The following is a 21,028-nucleotide window of genomic DNA, read 5'->3' as shown; positions in this document are numbered from 1 at the left end:
GCCACGCGGTCACGCTCCAGTGCGCATGCGCGGCCACCTCCTCCCCTCCCGCCTCGCTCTCGCCCGAGTTTGGCGCGGGGCCTGTGAGGCGCGCGCCTGTGAGGGCGGTCCTCGCCCGCGGGGGTGGGGGGGGCGGGGCCTGCGGCGGCCTAGCGCGGCCCGGCGGCGGCGCCATCGGCATGCAGCGGGACCTGGGCAGCCTCCCGCTGGCCCCCGCGCTGCGGGCCAGGCTCGTCGCCGCCGGCTTCCAGACGGTGCAGGAGCTGCTGGAGACCGGCCCCTGCGGGCTGAGTAAAGGTACCGGCGGGGGCACGGCGCCCCTGCTGTCGGAGGGTCCGCACCCGGCGGCCCTTCCGCCTTCCCCGGAGCATCCCCCCCCCCTCCTCGGGCAGGTCTGCCCCGCAGCCCTTCCTTCAGCCCTTCCCTTCTGCGAAACTTTCGTAGTAGCTTATCAGCGAGGATGGGGGTTGAGCAGGGTTTCGCCGATTTAAACGGTTGATGTATGTTCTGCAGCTTGGGCGGGGAAGGCCCTTGATGCACGGTGAGAAACCTCACTGAGGCCTCGGGTGGGTCCGGAGGAGCGGGCAAAGTGAACGTTTACTGACTCAGGTGTGCCTAAGCAAAGAAATGTAAATAAACAACCCCCCCCCCGGTACTGATAAAAGATCCTCCTTACACCGAGTGGTAGGTGTCAGTGGGATACAGGAGGAGTTGGTCTCTCTCGTTCTGCTTGCCCCAACTGCGTGTGTTTTAAACAAAGTAAGCTTCTAGGAAGTCAAAAAGTTGCCTTTTTCAAGAAGCTAAAATAAGATTTTCACAGCCACTGTAAGCGTATCGTGATTTTGATTATCAGTCGTTATCTATGATAATAGTGGTAATAGTTTTGCCTCGAAGACCAAAGTGAAGTAGCCAGATCCTGACAGGTACGTGTGCGTAAAGACAGACGCACGGATATTTGCAGGTATCTCATCTCTGCTCTTAGGTCTGTGTTCCAAATCTGGAAATGGTGCGTAAGGTGCTGAGCTCTGGAGCACCCTGACACTTCAGAGCACGATCAGTAGGTGTCACTGTCACTTACGAGTCTGCAGCTGACTTCCTTTACCGGACCTTCTTTGCTTCAAATGAAATTAATGTGACAGCACATTCAGTGCAGAACAGGTGAATTGCTCTGCCAGATCTCATCCATGTGTGTGAACAGCAGTTTTGTTGTTTGGTTTTTTGTTTTTTTTTATTTGCAGTTACTGTCACCTGAATCCTGAATGTAGGGCATCACTGCTCTGAGTTCTTTTGAAAATCACATCATTAGTTCCAGAGTGCACATCGTTATACTAAAAGGATTAATATTTTTGTGTTACAGTGCAGAACAATCAGGTTCTGTCAAACAAGTTGAATTATCTCTTCATAATTTAAATAAACCACTGTTTATAAGAATAAGGCAGTGTTTCATGATTTTGACTCTTCTAGAGATTGGAATCTCCAAAGAAGAGGCACTGGAAGCATTGCAGGTCGTGAGGCAGGAATGCCACGGTGATGCAGCAAGGGCTGCGGGGGGATCGGGTGCCACCAGAAAGTGCACAGCACTGGAACTTCTGGAAGAAGAGCAAGCCCAGGGCTTCATCATCACCTTCTGTTCAGCACTAGACAATATTCTGGGAGGTGGTGTGCAACTAACAAAAATTACTGAGATCTGTGGAGCGCCTGGCGTTGGGAAAACACAGCTATGGTATTTTATTTTTAGATTACTTTTGTGCTACTGAGAATCACTTTGTTTAGTTTAACTGTGAAGAGAGTTCATTTTTCTTGTTGTCATGACTGCAATCTCTGATTCTTCTGCAACATTATAAATATAATCATGATAATGGCTGTACTGCTTCCTGTTCCATGTATTCCTCGACAGAAACATCACTTCAGGAGTGAGTTGGGAGGGGAGAGCTTTGTGATATATAAATATATATATATTTATGCCTTTTTGCTGTTTCCCATGGCAGTATGCAGTTGGCAGTAGACGTACAGATCCCAGAATGCTTCGGAGGTGTAGCTGGAGAAGCAGTGTTCATTGATACTGAAGGAAGTTTTATGGTGGACAGAGTAGTGGATATTGCAACTGCCTGTGTGCAGCATTGCCAGCTAATTGCTGAAGCTCATCAAGAAGAAGGTACTTTGCTAAGTCATTTCCTTCTGCCTAGTAAAGTAGGATCTGAGTGAAGTGAGTGTCTCGTAGGATACGGTTTTACAGTTTGAGGGTTTCAGCAGCAGTGCTGGCTTATGGAGTTCTTGCTGCCAGCCTTTTATATCCACCTGTGTGTATCATACCCTGAACTGCGTCAGTATGACTGTGGAGCCATGCTGCACACTGAGCTCATCTACTTTAAGAATAATTCTCTTTCTACATGACGATTTGTGGGGGTTTTTGCCTTTTTTTTTTAAACGGATTTAGTGATTAAATGTACAGCAAAACCCAAACAGAACTCTGTCAGCAAAACTGAGGGATAATGTGCTGCGACTCAGGGACAGGAAGAGCAGCTGGGGAAAGAGAAGAGGAATGGCAGAATTTCTTAAAGCAATGTTGCTGCTGAAGCCCCATATTGTAAAACTGTAGGTGGAATTCAGCTCCTTCATAAGGTCAATATAGCTAGTTTGCATTTAATGAAGAGTTTTGTTCTATAAGTCATCAGCCTGTTAGGGATACTGACACAACTTTTATGTTACTCTTGGGGTATTTTATGAGGCAAACTTCTGTTTGAACAGAGGTAAAAGGACACTGTATTAAATGAGCCACTGCCTGTACATTAAACAATGGATGATTAATAGTCACTGTTATCCTCTGGTGGTGTTCTGGCTTGAAAATTATTTACTGGAAAAGTTACTCTTTCAGAAATAAATCTTTCATTTTTGGAGCACTCCCTTGGAGGCTCCGGTGTATCTGTGTGCAAATGCTGAGATAGCATCTGCTCACCACCTCCTTGACTTTCAAGCCAGATGGAAGGTATGTTTCCCACACTCTTTACCTTGACTGTTTCCGTTTCTGGGAGTTTTGCTGTTGCTATATGTGGAAGGCATAGTTCAGTAGAGTGATGAAAGTAGCAATGTGCTAGTACAGACTTCTGACTCATTTACTCATCTGTTTGTTTGTTCTCAGATAATCTGAAAGCTTTGGAGACTTTCTCTCTTGAAAGTATCCTTTCTCACATATATTACTTCCGTTGCCGTGACTACACAGAGCTTCTTGCACAGGTCTACCTCCTCCCAGACTTTCTTTCAGAGCATTCAAAGGTAAGGGTTATTGCAGACTTACCAGAAGATATGACTCATCTTCACAGTAAAGATTTTCTGGTATAATAAGAGTAACACGAGTAACACGTTAGTACCTCATCAGCTTGGCAGTAATACATTGGCTGATGCCAGAGTACAAATGTAACGCACACTTGCTTGTTTGCTTTTTCATTCCCATCTCAATTACTCTTGAGAGTCATTTGCTTTCGCTAACCACTGCTGCCATCATCCTGCATCTCCACTTTGAGGTGAGGATACTCGATCTGTGTTGCCACATGTTGTTATGTTTCTGTGAGCACTGAGTTATGAATCATCACGAAACTGCTTTGCAAAAGAGTCTCTGAGCCAGGTAACCGTAATGCAGGGGGATCAGAAAGGCTTAGTGCCATTTTTTTTTTGTCCTAGAAGATCACTGAGGGCCAGAAGCATCCTGCACCATCTTAGCATCCAGAAAGTGACTCTTCTTCTTTCCAACACATCTTCTGTTGCTACAAGCAACCAGAGCCTGCAGCTTGACTCTTGGGTGGACTACAGCCAAACAGTTTCCTAGTACCTAGTGTCTTAGTGAAATGCTATTGTAAGGCAGATTTTCACCACCTCCCCTCCAGATTTCTAGATTCTGCACAGCAGATCACTCCCTAACAGGATTCAGGGAAGATGGCTTGTGCCTCATTCTAACAGAGCACAAATCAGTGTTGTTTAGTTAGATTGTCTTTTGCATATCATTTCCATTTTTGGAAGCTGTTATGTTCTTGAAAGCGCAGATGGGAGTCTTACTTTTGCTTAGTGTAGTCTGGTATTTCCCTTTCTCTGCCAGGTACTAACGGTGCCCTGTTGTGTTTGCTCTTGTGGAAAGTACATGGCTTCATTAGCACAGTTACATTGGGCTGCAGTTCTCTGGTACCATCTGCGCTGATTATCTGTGCTTGGCCTCGAGCCTGAAATACTGAAGGTTGCAGGAGAACTGTAAGACCTTCTGGTGGTTCCTTGGACAGGCTATAAGTGACTTGACAGATTGCTCATTGCAGTCCAGCTCTCATTAAAATTAGTCTGATCCCTCTGTGCAGACCTGGAGCTGAGACTGAGACCACAGGAAACCTCCAGGTTTTAGGGGTTTTTTTTTTTGAGAGACATAGTTGTAGAAAGTGTCGTTTGGAAATATGAATCAGTTTGAGATCTTGTTAATAATATGAGAAAGACCAATAATATGAAAAAGACTATGTTAGAAAATATTCTTGTCCTAATAAACCCAATTCTTTAAGATCTAGTAGAGACCAACTGACATGGAGAAGGTATGTGTTACCAAGCTTTCTCTATATAGCTACTTTTGAATATTTTAAGTCTACTTGTTTGCTATTTTATAACAAGTGCCACTGGGAGAAAATAAACTAAATTGCATGCTACCTGGACATATTCATCTGATAGGCAAGTTATATAACTGTATATATTCCTTTCTAACATGAGTCATGTTTATACTGTTAAATTGATTGTTCTTAAAGTCAAAAAATTATGCATGAGAAGATGTACAGGCTCATAGAAAAGAATTTGCAGGAAGGAGGAAAAATGAGAAAACAATATCTTCTTTTAATTATAACTATTTAATCTTCTTTTTCAAATTAAAATTTTTATTTTTTTTTTCAGTTGAAGCCCCAGGGCCATTTCAGAGAGTGATGTTTGCTGCAGGCTTGTATGTTTAGTCACAGAGCTACTTCCCAGAAATGAGTTAAATCAATAATACAGAAAATCAGTTTTCTTGTGTTGTTTCCAATTTGTTATCTTGTGCATTAGTGCAGGAACTCGTAGGTACCTAGGCTTTGAGTGACATCTGAACATGCAGACACTGTAAGACTATCCATCTCCCTTCTGTATTTCAGACAAACTTGGGTCATCAAAACAGCTACAACAAATGAAGTTAGAATAAATCAAAATCCCAGACTAATGTTTGTATAGTGTTTTGAGGGTGATGAGCCAGCAGCAGTGTTGTGCTCTAGCTTCAGCTAATGATTGCTGCAAAAGAAATAATTCAGCAAAGCAAACATCTTCAGGCAAGATAGATACTTCAGGCAAGATAGATCACTGATATGAGCCTTAGAATCAGATGAGTTAACAGTGACTACAGACAGCATGTATTCTAATTTTGGTTTGGATTTAATTTTTGAGGGAGAAGGTGAAATAAATTAATATTCACAGAGAACTGATTGAAGTACAATTCTGATGTTTAATGATTTCCTTTTTCTCCAGCTTCTCTTCTGCAAGGCTTTAAGTCCAGCTTTGTTATTTTGTATTCTGTACCAGGTGCTGCAGAGATAAGTCAGCTAGCTGTAAGTGAGTGAGCTCTGAAACTGGAAACAGTCGGAAGGGCAGCTCTGTGCTGAGTTAACTAATGGGAGGGCTTAATGCAGCATTTTGTTTAAGCTAGTGCAGCTAAGGTCTGAGCTAGTATCTATGCATAATGCACTACTGCGCTTAGCGAGTGTACCAGCGTGTTTGGAGCTTGAGGCTCTTTAGCCTGCGCTCTTGTGGAGTGCTTATTTTCTCCAGTGTACATATAGAGAGAGACAATAGGCGTTATACTGTCATGCATACCTGAGTAAGAGATAAAAGATTGTCATCACCTTATATAAAACATTCCAGTGCTCTTAAAAAGAGATCTTACTGCTTTCTGACATTGGTTGGTAGGACAGTAATGGTATTTTTTCCTTTTCTTCCACATTTAGGTCCGACTGGTGGTAATTGATGGAATTGCATTTCCTTTTCGCCATGACTTTGAGGACCTCTCACTTCGAACAAGGCTTTTGAACGGTCTGGCGCAACAGCTGATCATCATAGCAAACGATCATAAATCAGCGGTAAGTCTGGGGGAGGTTTAAATCACAAAAGATGCTACTTTGGAATAATTACATTACAAAGAATTAAGCAAATGTGATTAGTGATTGTCTGTAAATAGCAATATAAAACTGCAAGAGTGTCCTCTACATTTGTGTTTGCCAGTTAGGTTAGTAAATATAGATGGATCACACAGGCAAAACTGTTCAGGTGAAAAATTCCTAGACTTGCCAAAATAAGTCAAATTTGCATTAAAAGCATCCTGTGGATCTTAATTAAATGGTAGCATATCAGTTTGTCATGCTGTTTCACATCATCTTCTTTAATGATTTGGTTGGACAAAGAGTGCTCCTTTGGTGACTTTTACCTACAAAGCGCAGGCATTAAAATACATCAGAATATTGAGCAGTTCCAACATAATTTACCACTCTGTTTAAAACTAAACTACTGTCTTAGCAGAAGAATTGTTCTTAGGGAGGAAAACCACTTTACCTGCTAGTTTGGATTGCTCTTCTGGCATCCATGGAAACCCATAGCTTGCTTCCTGGGCATTGTTTCTACGTCATTTACGCCAATATGGAGGCCAGCAAATCTGCAGCCACGTAGCCAGCAGATGGCACTCAGAAGCTACATCTGTTCCAGAAGTTGTTTTGGCAAGTCTTTTTACAGCATGGAAAAGAATTGTTCAGGAATTAGAGCTTGCACAGTCTCAAAATGGTGCTTGTCCCCGTAACTGTTTCCAGGTGACTTGCAACCTTGTCACCCACAATTCTCTGGCGCAATTGGCTTTTGTTCGTAACTGCTAAAAATAAGCCTCCCCTTGTGCTTCCTCTGATAGCTGCAGGAAGGGAAAGAGCACAGCTCTACGTTCCGCCTGGGTTCGGCGATTGGGCTTGCTGCTGAAAGCGTCCCCTCTCTCTTGCCCTGACGTGAATTATGAAGCTTCTTCCTGCTGGTGTGGGCACCAAGGGAGATGAATGTTACACGACTCCTGGATTTGTATAGCCTCCAGTTTACTGAGTGCTTTCACTCATAAATTGGGTACATGGTGACCTTGAACAGGAGCAGTTGTCATTGTACAGTCTTTTTTTCCTTGGCCAAAGGAAACATATAACTTATTTCTGTTGAACAAGTGAGCAGTTTAGTACAAACGCTTGCTAAACAAACACTTGCTAAAGAAGTGATCAATCACAGAGCTTCAGAAATTATTTAGCTCAGAGTGGCCCTATTAGTTTTTGAGTTAGCTCCATGTAGCTTGCAAGCGGTCTAAATTCAGCTTGTGTGCCAGAGACGGCTTGTCAGGCAGCAGAGCTGGGAAGCCTGAATGCTCTAATACGGTAGGAAATAAGTTCCTTTAGTTTCTAAAGCCGAACTCAGTGGGTTGTGCTAGGATGCCCAGACCAGCCCTTCTCCAGCAGTGAGATGGGGAGCCTATTTGGGGCTGTTACCATCCATACATGATGAGTTACTTCTCTAAAATATGCAATGTATGTCTTGGGGCTTTCAGCTATGTCAGTGTTTTGGTGTGTGTCCCATGTCCTCAGTGGAATTGTTTGCTCTAGCATACTCTTCTAACTGTTCAAGCAAGAATCGTATAAACATGTCAAACAATGAAAACCCCTAGGGTTTAAGATAGGTACAATTTTTTATTTTTCATTTTTAATGAACTTTGCAATTAACATTTCTGGCTCTTTTCTGTCTCACCCACCCCCACTTCTACCAGGGATCTAACCTAGACTGTCTGTGAACCTCCTACGAGTGATTTGTGCTGCGAAAACACTCCCCCGCTCTGTCTGTTCACTTTCATTCTGCTTTGTATTGTACCCACTTGCGCATTTTTAGACTACAAGGTGCAGAAATTCTGTTAATCACTAGGCTTATGCATGTTTTGAGCAGCACCAACGAGTTCATTTGTGCCACATTAACTGAAGTCTACCTCTTTATAGAGGGCTAGGACGAGTCATGTGCATCTAAATACAGATCCAATCAGTGTTCAGTACAAATATGGTGGAATATACAAGTTCTGTAGAGTTTGCATCACTCGGAAAGGGAGAAATTTAGGTTTCTTTAAAGTCTTGAATGAAAGAAATCTACATTCCGTGCAAATCAAAAATACGTTTTGCTGGTTTTCTTATTTTCTTTTGGCTATTGAGGAAAGATGAGGCACCTTTACAGTTTTTTCTTCTCATTAACGTGAAAGCTTCATTACATACAGTAGGCAAGAGTTTTGCCTGAGTAACTTGATAAAATGCTTTTTCAAAAATCCCTCTGTTCCCTCCCACCAGTATGCTGCTTTTCTGGAGATTTTCTTGTTGTTTGCTTTTGTTTCTTTTAGGTAGTTCTGACAAACCAAATGACAACAAGGATTGGACAAAGACAGTCCACATTGGTACCTGCTTTAGGTAGGTGTTTAGCTTGTGAGTTGAAAACTGAGTTAATCTTCAAATATATTACTTCCTTCCTTTTGGCATTGTGTACAAAGACAATGAAATTGTTTGCTGAATTTCTGCACTGTAGCAGAATCCATGGTGAAACTATTAGATGCATCTGGAACTGCTAGCATTGTGGAATGCTACAGTGGTGCTTATCTATGTCAGCATTGTAATTATAATTAGCAACTATCATTTTTTATTCTAAACACAAACACGGTATGCAGATTAGAATCTTGGTTAGATTTTGGAGAAGGGATTACAAATATTTTTAGAAGTCATGACACTTTCAGATTGCAGAAACTCACAGGTTGAGAGTGTTGCTGGATTATTTTTTTTTCCTTTTTAAACCATAATTTTTAATACTAAACTTGATATTATTATTGGTATTCCTTAAGGTGACTGAATCACCCTTTATGGGGAAGCACTAGGTACTAAGAACTCTCTGAGTAAGTAGGTTTTTAGACACACAGCTAATGTATTGCAGCGTTCCCCTGAGGATGATGTTAGGCTGTGGAGTTACCTCTGTTCCAGCTGTAGCTGTGTCAGCTAAGGAGGCCACTACCACTGCTGGAGGTCGCTGCCGCATCCTATATGCTGGCTGAGCTGTTTATGTGATTGCCTCCCAATCGGTTTCTGCCAAAAGTGGGCCAGGTAAGCTTGAGGTATTTAATAAGTAAACTGGTGATAAATCAGGTAATTTAGACTGAAATTGGCTGGTGAATGATTATAGAAAAAAAAGTAGGGACAGAAGAACACAGCTTAATGGTTGCTCACCTCAAACTATGCTGCAGTTTTCTAAATTCCCTGAGAATCGTTCATTGCCTCTCAAAAACAGTTTAAATTGTTTATTTTGCTATTAGACTTGAACACGTTCCGTTAATTATTTGCAAAGATGTTTCATATTTGGTGCATAACTGGAACTCTCTACCTGTTGCTCTCTATAGTTATGATGTAGAGGGAAGTTCTATGTTGGATCCTCAACTGCAGCCTGCCCATAGTGAGTTTAAGTGTTTTTTACAGCCTGCTCCATTTTGCCCTGTAACGAGCAGAGTATGTAGACTGTGCTGCTGCGGTCACCGAGGAAAATAGAACAGTTCTTCTGAAGTAGAGATTTTGAGAAATTAAGAAAAAGCTCAGTGTTTAAGTCTTTATTTCAGGTTGTGATTTTATATTATTTCATGATGCACTTAAAGGGCGCAAATTCGCTGTCCACAGCATCAGTTTCTGTGACCTAAGTAATTCTCTTCTTTTGGAGGGGAGGGAGAAGAAGGGGATAGCACAAAGGCAAAGATGTTCTCAGTGTCTGTGCAGGCATTGAACCATTTGACACAGATGGGAGATAAAACGAACAAATACAGACCAGCTCCTTTGAGAATGTGAAGAATGTGGAATTTTGAGCTGTACATGCAGATAAAGACTCAGCTTCCAGTATCTGACCCTTTTTGTCTTTTATGCCTCTTGCTCTCTGATGTATTATTTTTGGCAGCCTTTCTGGCTACAAACTCAACTAAAGCTAATAGATTCTGTCTTTTTTCAATAGCTAGTGTTATTTGAGAGCTGTTGTGTTGATTGAGTCACAGGGACAGTAAAGAATGTAAAGACATTCAGAGTAGGTTATAATTCAAAGATATCGTGTATTGTCTTGCGCATATTTTCTTTTACAAACATTTAATTTGACATAACCTCATATTGACCATAAACTTACTGTGACTCTCACCAGAACATGTGTGTAACCACATAGTGGTGTTAAACTGAGTAGTGTCTACTCTTGCAAAAATGAAACTTTGTACCAGTTGGTAATTTAAGCTAAGATAGGATATTCCCCTCATCCTAAACAACAATATCTCAGGTTGAGAATTTCAGAGTGGTACAAAGGTGTTTTCATTTTGATGTGAATTTATTCCATAGATTCTGTACAAGTATTGAGCTGGTGGATTAAAGGTGATTTTTATGACCCATTCTGAAAGGATGCTATTTCAACAGTCTCATCGAAAAGGCTAAAGAACCTCCTAGTCCTCCATGGTTGGTTGTAGCCAGAGGAGCTATTGAAGGAGGGGTCGGCAGCAAAACCCCAAGTAAAATCGATCCTATTGCCTCCCCTAAATAGGCTTTTTCCCCATTGATTGGTAGGCCTTAGAAACAACCTTTTCCAAGATTTCACAAGAGCATTAATCTCTAAACTCTTATTTAGCTTCCTAGCAGAAGGAAAGTTCTTAATTATGAAGGGGAAAAAAAAAAAAGGCACAGATGTTGCAAGATACTAAGTCAAGAGCTTTATGAAGGGGACAGCTTTCTTTTCCACTAGTGATAGCTAAGCTGGGTGTTCCTAGACATTTCTACTGGATATATTTAGAAAGAAGGTCAAATATTAATCTCTAGCCAGTTTAACTCAGAAATATCTCATTTTACAGTAGCATTTTTCTCTCATATTCGATACAGTTGGAAACATTCTGATGTGGAATTTGTACCCACTGTAAAATGTGTTTTGATCTCTGACTCGGAACTGTATCTGATACCCACAAGCTTTAATCACAACTTAGATACAGTGGAGCAAGGTCTGGCAAGATGCCTAGAGGGTCTAGGTCTTCAGTACAGTTGAATCATTTTTTTTCTTCTCTGTGCTGTAATGAATAGCAGAGCAAATGTGGCCTGTGGGGCTGGTGACATGATGGAGACCAACAAGTGATTCAGAAGTTACAGGGCTGGGTACAGGTGAATAGGAGAGGCTTGCAGCGCTTAACCAAAATGGCTGTTTTAAAATGCAGTCTGTCTTTGGACTGTCTCCTGGGATAAACAGAGGAAAACACCCAATAAAACTGTCTATAAATGGACTGAGCTTGTGGTCATGTGTGAACTGAAACAGTAGGACTGTTTCCCCTGAAATAGGATAACAATCCAAACTTCCTTCTCTCTTCCCCCCGCCCCTTGCTTCTTTTGGTTGTGTTCTTTTGCATTTTGCTGTCAGAAGCAGAAGACTGCTTCAGGGGCCCTTAATACTTTAATAATCATTGACTTTCTCCCAAAGCTTGTATCCCAGAGGGAGTGATGTTTGCTCATAATTATGCCTGAGAGACAGAATATTGCAATTTTGAAGTAGAATTTAGACATACTGACTAGACTTCTTTAGTAGTAATTAGAAAAATCTTTTCTTCATGCTACCTCTGTTTTCAAGATTTGTCTAGTACCTGTCCTTTATTAGGTATATATAAAACCTTTCTACAGATATGGAAGCATTGCATCAAACTTTCACACTGTGAGTACAGAGGTTATTCCTTGTCTCAATATATTTGATAAACTATTTGTGAAATCTTTGCACATATGGAAAAGATGTGATTCATTACTGCAGGAAAGGTATATATGTTTTAATCATGGGGGGTTTTTTGAAGACTGGTCTAATATCAGTTTAGTTTAGTGATGATGCTGCTGTTGTAGGAGATGAATAAAATGGCTTGTAATTTTGTGTCACCCAGGAGAAAGCTGGGGACATGCTGCTACTGTCCGTTTAATCTTTCACTGGGACAACAGTCAGAGGTAAGTGAAGTACCAGTAACGTACATCATAATGCAAGTGTGACGTTTGAGACTCCGTTTCAGGCTGGTCCTAGTGACCAGGCAGAGATTTGAATTTGACTTCTTGATCTGCCATGTCCCAGGCTACTGAGGCTCAAGAAGAGCTTTCTAGCTCAGCCTAAGACAGTGTGGGCTGCACTGTCGTGCTTCTCCTTTTCACCATGGTCAGCTTGCTGCAGTTCTGTACTTTCTTTCTGACAAGATGCCCTGTCTCATCAAAATATAATATCCTAATGGCAGTTGCTCAGACACAAGAATTTAGGATCTGGTGGCAAAGTAGAAACTTTTTTTTTACTACCTGCATTTTATAAGCAGGGAGTAGAATTTCCTTGTTTCAGTCTTTTAGGCCCCAGTCAGTACAAAGCCAAAGATGCCAAAGGCGGCTTTCCACCTAGATAGTGATTCTGAGGAAGACAGATTGACCCCTGAGCCTCAGTGGCACCCATTGGACCTTTCTCCTTTTGAATGCAGCAGGATGGTTCTGCAAAACTGGACAGCTATGCAGATAGCAAGTTACAACAACTTGCAGAGTGGTAGAAAGAGAGCTGCATTTACTGCCAATGCAGAGCTGACTGATGGAAGATGATTTTAGAAGCCCAAAGGAATGAGGATGACCCTTCTAAAAACAGTATCAAGTTCTGTCTGTTGCAATGAGATCTTTTCTGTTTCCTTGTTCTTTTTTCCCCCCTTCACTATATTGCAAGCTCACTTCTCTTTCCTGGTCAGTTAAATTTGTCTTGCATATAGTATCACGATGCAGCAACTTGAGAGTAAGAAGCCTTGCTTCAATTCCCTAATCTTCTGCAAACAGCAAATAAAAATGCTACTGGAATGTTGTTGTGCGTAGTTTTGCTTGTTAAACTTGAAAGGGAGATGCAGTGACACTTTCTTGTGGAGTTTTGTTTTTTAAATTCTAAGATTGAAGGCAATGCAGAATGATTACAGCAGGCTGTTTAATTTGGAATTAAATTAACATCACTGATTAGTTAACAGTCTTTATAAGAGAGAAGTTGCATCAACATAATGATTGCGGAGTGAACAGAAGTTAATTTTATATATCAAAAGTAAAGAGCTTTTTTCTTCTGCAACACAGCTAGGAAGGTTATAGATGCAGGTTCCAGAAAGCAAGCCAAAGATAGGCAAACATGTTTTATTTGCTGTTCTAAATATGCAGCTAGTATGGAGCAGGGCCTGCAGAAGCATAACAATTCCGATTGCAACTGCCTATCTATAAAAAGCAGAAATCACTAGATTCTCTTGCATTTTTTTTTTTTACATGAACTGCCTACATACCTACACCTGATGATCCATCATGGGTTTGTTGTTCTTGTTTTTATATTAGGTTATTAAGACACAAAGATGACCATTTGAGAATCTAGTTGCCTTTTTTTTTTTTTAAAAAAAAAAAAGTTGTGCTTTGGCCAGATATGATACCTGTCTCTTTCCTTCTATCTACTACTGAAAATATCAGAGCTTAATTATAAGGGTTCTCATTGCTGTGAGGCAAGATCCTGTTGAGTCAGAGGCATGCAGCAGAGCTCCAGCTGAGCGCTTGTAAAGGCATAGCTTCTGCAGCTTCAGATTTAGGCTATTTTGTAAAGTATAACCCACCACTTAAATGTTCTGAGGAATTCCCTGTGTAGCTAATATGAAGTGGCAGTGTTCCTCAGGCTGTAATTATGTGCTGTCTAATAGAATGGCACCTCAGGGAGGAAAAAAAACCCCAAAATAATTAACAGGATCTTTGGCAGGGTGTCTTGATACAGAGAGCAGAACACTTTCTATATTGGCTTTACCTAAGTGTAAGTTTTGGGGAGGTGGGCATGGGTGCAGACTAGCAGCCCTGGGACTGGATTGGAAAATCCCTTGCTTTTGAGTTGCTTTGCAATCTTCTATCTATATTATGCAAGCATCTATTGGGCTAGGTGCTGTATAAGCACAAATCAAGATGCATTGCTTAGAGTCTAAATGCACAAAGTCAGGGAAGTGTTAGAGGAGAAATACAAGGGAAACGATTTTTTCAAGGTTATGCTGTATGTCAGTGGCAAGGTCAGGCTTAGAAATAGAACATCTTATTCTCCATCCACTAGGTTATATTGACAGGCTTGTGAAATCTCTAGAAAAAACCTCCCTAGAAGTATTTGAATTCTTGAGGGTATCTCCCAACTTTGGGAGGTCAATGAACAAACAATTGCTTAATGGAGTAGGAAGGAGTTGTGTTCAAAACCCTTCTTGTTTGCATTTTAAGAAAGTGGCATTTGGAATGAATTCATAATGAGTATTGTTCCAAAAATGTGATCAAATACTGTGATGAAACAAGGCTAATTAGTCATTCACTCTTTTTAGTAGGTCTACGTTGTATTTGAGCTGACAGGTCATATAAGGATGGGACATCAGCATCCACAGTTTAAATGACTTATATGAAAATAAGAATACATAAGAATTCCACTGGTCACCTACCCCACGATTGTGGGAAAACTTGGGTCTGGTTATTTGGTTACTTGGGATTTTTATTATTGTATTCACTAATGATAGTTATCTATTTTTGTTTAACCAGGTTGGCAACGTTGTACAAATCACCGAGTCAGAAGGAGTCAACCATACCATATCAAATTACAGTTAGTATTCCTTTGGGGATGGAGATACAGAGATGGGAGTAAATTGTTAGCTGTAAAGGAATTTTCAGACACATAGACAAATCTGAGAATGATGTTTGCTTTCTTAGTGTTGCCTTTCAGTTGCCTTCTGAAGGTAACCGGCAATACTGGGATGTCTCCAGGTTTATCAATATTTTTCACCTTTTCTCTTTAGAAAAATGATCCAGCATGTTAGTCCTCTTAGAGTTAAAACATTTGGATTTCCAGATCAAATTTACAGTCAGCCTGTCCCCATCTGTTCTTGCGCTAGCACTGCTTATTTTATCTGCCCTTGATGTTAACTTTTGGCCCAAGTGCAATTACAGAGAACAATCATGCACTCTCTGAGCCTTCATTTTGGGACACTTCAGCAACCCAAGCTGTTTTCTCCCTTGTCAGGTAGGCTGTTGTTTCCCTAGTGGCTCTTCTCTGCACCTGTTCCAGTTGAGTTTATCTTTTTAGGACAAGGGTGACCAGAATCATACATGGTATTTCAGAGGTCTCTCCAGCGCTTTGTGCCATACATATTTCCACATCTCTGCTTTAAGTGCGTTGCCTGATATAACCTCGGTTGTATTTATCTCTTTCATAGCTCCATTGAACTGGTGACCCTGTGACCAGCCAATATATACAGATTTATCTCTTCTGTCACTATCATATGAGGAGCTTCCAGCTTATGGCTGGCGTCCTTATTCATCCCTAGTTAAATTCTGTGATTATTTTGTGGAGTGCTTAGATACATATTAATGAGAATACACACCATCTAAGCTGTATTTAGGTTTAAAAAAAACCCCACCACTCAACTCTTATATCTTCAAATGTCAGATACATAGGTACATGCCATAACTATTTGCTATGTGTCCTCATGGAAACACGTTGCCATAGCATTTCCTGCAGATTTTAATGCTGCCGTAAGATGAGATCTTCAAACTATTGAACAGAAATCAGATTTTCTTTCACTCCTGAATGTATTCACTTGGACAGAAGAAATACTGCAGATATGTATGTTCTTAGTTCTGTAAAGACTGGAAGGGTAAGTGAGCCTACATGCCAAGGTTGTTTGGATCATGTGATAAGAGTGTGCAGCCCTTTCTCTCCAGCTGACAAACAGATGGATTTTATCTTCAACAGTTTAATTGCCTTTTCCTTTCAGTTTTACATGCATTATAAAACAGCTATGCTCTCTTCTTCTTTGTGAATGCACACAATCTTGAAATACGGTTGAGAGTGTATCCTAATCAAAGATTACTTAAAACTTAAGATTATCCCTGTGTTTTTTCCCTTAATCCTGTTGAGCTGCTTCAGCAGACAGTTTCTGTAAATAAAAAATGTCTTATCCCTGTTTCTTTCATGAAATTCAGGTCTGATGGTAACGGTCTGTTGTTACAGGTTCTCATTCCCATCTCAGTAGTTGAACTGGAAGATGTAAATACATGTTCAATGCTTCCAAATCTGATCTAGCACATTTATGTATAACCAGCATACAAAAAAAAAAATTAAAAAATCTAAATTCCTCAAGCCTAGATCCTCAAAGATGTTTACGCTTAGGCAAATCAGATAATTTGGTACCCTTGACAAACTGGCTGATGAGTGCCTGTAAGCCGATGGAGAAGTGTGTAACCAAGCTCTAGTTCTTTCTGAGCTGCGTCCTTTCCAGCATACTGGCATGTCTGTCACCACTCTGAGCAAGTGTGGAAGCTGTGGAACACCTATCAAATGAAATAGAGTTTCTTTCACAGGCTGATAAGGATTCATTCTTAAATGCAGAGTATAGAAATGTAGATTTATGCACAAGGGAGTAAGTCAATAATCTGATTCACTTAAACTTCCCAGGTAATGTGACCTGATTATTTCATCGTGAAAGATAGAGAGCCGGGACCTGTATTCTGGGTAGGAAGTGTCAGTACTTCCCTGAACTGTGGAGGGTCTGCCAGACTAGCAATGAGAATACCGCTCAAGTAATAAAGCCATCTACTTTTGTGAATCTTGATGCAGTCTGTAGATGCCAGAAGACATTAAAGAACAATTAAAAATTACTGTAGACTATGTGAGCTTTGTCGGTCCTTGGTTCCATTAGCCATGTTCTGTCCATCTGAAAACCACTAACAAGCTTTACAAATACACACAAAATTCTTGTATTTTCAAGGCGCTATCCCCAGAAGGTACATGCCTTTAGCTAAATGCAAAACATCCATACTAAGCAGCCTACTTTATCGTGTTCTGGCCTTTATAACCATTGGAATGCTTTTGCTGGGAGTCTAGCATGCTGGATTAAGTGGATTCTTGGCTACAGATCCACCTTTGTGCCTAAGGGAAATGGCAGAGATTAGATGTAAGCAGCAGTGAAACACTAAACTTGAAGATTCCCCATTACGCTATTTAGAATAACACTTGAGTTGCTTATAATAGCAGAGGGACTGCACAAATTCTGCCCTTGTGGCACCTCTTGCTGTTTGTTCCTTTGAAAACGTAGCAGGCTGTGTGAGGTGAGGTGTTCAGAAATAGAAATACAGAGATGGGAGAGTTAAGGAAAACATTTTGATTGGGTTTTGTTTTGGATTGATCTTGGTGTGGGACACACTGGCATTTTAGAGAAGTCACATGTCTGATAGTAATTCTGCCTGCTTTTTCACACTGCACCAACCTAAAATGTCAGCTTTCCTGAAATGCTCTCATCCCCACATTGTCTCTACCCAAGTGTTTAGGATCTCCAAAGCAATTTCTTTTTCTGATTAACCCCTTTTCCTTGCTAAGTTTGCACTGCAGTGAGAGTCTTCATTGAGCTGTCAGCAGTGCTTACTGCACAGCATTTGGAGATGGGAAGACAGTTGCAGGCTTTGCATAACATCTCAGTATCTCCATCTGCATTTTTGACATGTTTAACTAACTGATTTTCCAGATCTTTCATATTTTAAAATCTTTCAAAAATCATTAAATTGTGAGCTAAGGTAACAGAAAATACGAATGGTACTAGGCCAGATAGATCACTTTAAGCTCTCTCCTGAGTAGCAGCATCTGGTTTTCACATCTACATAGTTTTGGGCTGTTAAAGGTTCTCATCCCATTGTGTCCCATAAATTACTGTGCTGGAACAGTGTTTGCAGTCTAGAGACTGATTCAGATATGCTGTTCTCTTACAATGTCTCATTGATGGTTTCAGTTCATTAAGTAGATAGATAAAAATATCCTAGGTTTTAGAAACTCACGGTTTTGTTTCTGAAAATGACTGAGGCAATTAATCCAGTCATCTCCTTGCTTCTGTGGGAGCTTGAATAAGGGCTGAAGGATTTGGCTTTTAATTTATTTAAATAGGCAAGATAAGTTAATTTACAGAGAAGCAGTGCTTCATAGCCATAGGGGTTATTAGTGGTAAAATGAAAATGATGGCCTGGTTGGTGAAAATAAAATATCTTTAAAAAATAAAATGAGGACACACATTTATTAGTTGGCATGTGTGTTGAGAAGCTTGTCGTTCTGAGCTTAGCCTGGTCTATAAATGTTCTGTAGCTGTTCATCTAAAATAAATGACAGCATCATACCTTATTCTGACCTTCTGGGAACTAGTTACTCATGCTTATGTCCGTAGAAGTGTTATCACATGATTTTGCTTATATCTTCCAGTCTCATGGCTTCCGAGATGTGCAGCCTCCAGCTGTCACTCAAAATGCAGAAGGTACTGAAATGAACCCTCGCAAACGGCCACGGAGAGAAGAGGAAAAGTAACAGCAATTCAGAAGTTGAATGTTGAAAAGATAATGTGCTACGTGAGAAGAGTTGCATAGTGAACATGCAACAAAGGTAGCCTGAGAGACTCTAACTTAAATTCCTGCTCTGGACATTATTTTAACATTAAGACTGCAGTATGCAAATTTGTCGCAGAAAATTCCTTTGTGTATGGCATAATTTTACTTTTATAATAAAAATCTATGTTTTCTACAACAAGAGACTTCAGCTTTTTTGGGAGAGATGGAGAATACAACTACTGTCTTTACTCTGGGTAAAAAAAACAATGGAATGCGAGCATCTAACACAGTCCACTTAATGACACAAGTCTTGATCACTCATCTGGTTTTGTATGTATCTGAATTTTAACAAGGTTTCATGCAGGAATCTGCTCACATGCTTCAGACCAGGGCAGAAGGCAGTGGAGCTGCTGATGGGTGCTTTAAGATAAATACATGCCTAAATGCTCTGCCAAATTGGGGCATTAGCCCTTACCTGCTGCAAAGTCCTTCATCAAGGACAATCAAAGCATTGTTTTGAACTTCTCATTTATCTTGTAGTGGTAACAATAGAGATGAAAGACTAGCTCTGAAGGACAGATGATTTAATCCAGCATGGTGATTTTATGTTCCTATCTTAGTAAGAAAGAATATTTTACTGTCACTCCGGCTTGAACCAAACTGCTGCACAGCCCTTAGCTTCCATCTTCTTTTACCAAAGCATTCAGAATAAAGGTTCTGTAATCAGGATCTGTTTTGTTTGTGGCTTTATTAAAGAGCCAGGCTTCTTAGACACCACCAATATATTAGCAGCTCCAGAATCTAAACCAAATGAAAGAATGAATGTACACTGAAAATACAGCAGGGATTTGTCCTCCTTTTATTAAGAGAAAAAAAGTCGATAAGATTATTAGAGGAGAGGAGAGGTACTGCAGTGCAAAATAGTAATTACTTCAATTATGAGAAGTGTTTGTACACATGCACACATATGACCCCTTTCTGGCATAGTGCTTGATAACGTTATAGCTGAGGAAACTCAGCCAGCAGGCTAAATGGAGAATTCAAGTTGTGGGAGTCTCTAATTTTTAATTTAGTAACACTAAACTGACTTTGGCTTGAAACAAAATTCAGTGCTGAATCTGAGTCACAAAACCTCTCTATTGAAAAAGCTGCAAAAAAAGCAGCAGATATTTGCATCATTATAATGTTTAGGTATAAATTACATAATAAAATATTAAAAGTATTTGATTGCCATGCAGCAAACTGGACTGTGTCAAAATTTAAAAACTGTGAGTCAGGGAGAAGCTCTCGAGCAAGCATGACATAGAGGAAGAAAGGCGGCGGGATTTGTGACTCAGACAAACATTTCAATGCAGGAGACACAGGCAAACAAAAGGATCCTACCGCATGTGATGTCAGCAAGCAAACGCTCCATTTGGGAATAATAGCTTCCTACGTATTGCAGCGCAAGAGGAGGGGGGAGCTAGCACTGTACACATGCCTACGTAGCCACAAGGAAAACCATCCATTAAGAATGTTGTAGCAATATTTTAAGAAGCACTGCTGGTTATTAGTGATAGCAGCTATCTAACGTGTTTGATATTTATGGAAAAATCCATTTCTCTCAATTTATTGTGTTCTGGTTTAATATCCTCAACATGTTCAAGGAGAGTAAGGACATGTCTCCAATATATTAATTTCAGCTGACTGGGGTTTTTTATTTTGTTTGTAGTAGAGTAGTATCCAGAAGCCCCAGCTGAGATACTGATCCTGTTGTACCAAGATAAATCGTTTTGTCTGAGTAAATGTTAGATCTTCCTGTATTCCAGGAGTCATTATCAAAATAAAAAAAAAAAAATGCATAGTTGCTGGTTAACAGTGGGAGTTACAAAACATCCAGAGGAAGCATTGGAGCCTCTCTATGCTGAGATTTTTTAATTTTTATTTTTTTTTATATTGAAGCTATTATAAAAATCAGCTCTGCAGATCAGAACTAGAGAGAAGGATCTGTTGGCGGAGACAAAATTAGATTAAACGAGCCAGATTTCGTTCTCATCTGCTGGAGACAAGGAAGCTGTTCCAGGCTTGGAATTGCTTATAAAGAAAGAATTTGACCATTGCCTCACCAATAAATCTTCCACGGCAACTTGATATTTTTTTTACATGTGCCTGGGATTCTCTTGCATTTCACAGCATCAGTGCACAACCGTGAGTGGCATGAGAGAATTTTATGACCGCACAAAAAGTAATATTCTAACCAGCCAACTGAATCAAAGCTGAATCAAAACAACAGCACTGAATCAAAAATAAAATTTTTGCTGCTTAAGTCCCAGTTTTCTGAAAGCCAAGAGCTTTAACTATCATGCTGACTTCAGAATTATTCCATTTTGTAGGAACAACATTTACTTGTGGTGTAGGAACCTACTTCATCACCAAAACAAGAATACAGTATCTACCACAGGGCTTGGCAACAGGAAGACATCGTGGTCACAGTATACTTCTCAAGCCCAGAATCCTACTTTGAAACTCTTTAGTTTGGTCAGGGAAAATAACAATTTCTTTCTTCTGAT

At 40.4% G+C, this 21,028-nt stretch overlaps 1 protein-coding gene across 4 annotated transcripts; it reads left to right on the top strand.

Annotated features, from left to right (window-relative positions):
* The first annotated feature begins 132 nt into the window (after positions 1-132).
* On the top strand, positions 133-18,673 carry RAD51C (RAD51 paralog C). Of its 4 annotated transcripts, XM_075771244.1 has the most exons (9): positions 133-297; positions 1,465-1,723; positions 1,989-2,155; positions 3,140-3,273; positions 5,991-6,122; positions 8,435-8,501; positions 12,002-12,062; positions 14,658-14,718; positions 18,358-18,673. In XM_075771244.1, the coding sequence occupies exons 1-9, from the start codon at positions 180-182 to the stop codon at positions 18,457-18,459; spliced, it is 1,101 nt and encodes a 366-aa protein (XP_075627359.1). In that variant the 5' UTR covers positions 133-179; the 3' UTR covers positions 18,460-18,673. The 4 variants fall into 4 exon arrangements, with proteins under 4 accessions (XP_075627359.1, XP_075627360.1, XP_075627362.1 ...); XM_075771245.1 differs by lacking the exon at positions 14,658-14,718; XM_075771247.1 differs by lacking the exons at positions 12,002-12,062; positions 14,658-14,718.
* Positions 18,674-21,028: the final 2,355 nt, after the last annotated feature.

Source organism: Balearica regulorum, chromosome 19 (assembly GCF_011004875.1).
Source record: "Balearica regulorum gibbericeps isolate bBalReg1 chromosome 19, bBalReg1.pri, whole genome shotgun sequence".
NCBI lineage: Eukaryota > Metazoa > Chordata > Aves > Gruiformes > Gruidae > Balearica > Balearica regulorum.
The sequence above is the reverse complement of the archived record's forward strand: the minus strand, read 5'-3'. Positions and strand labels throughout refer to the sequence as shown.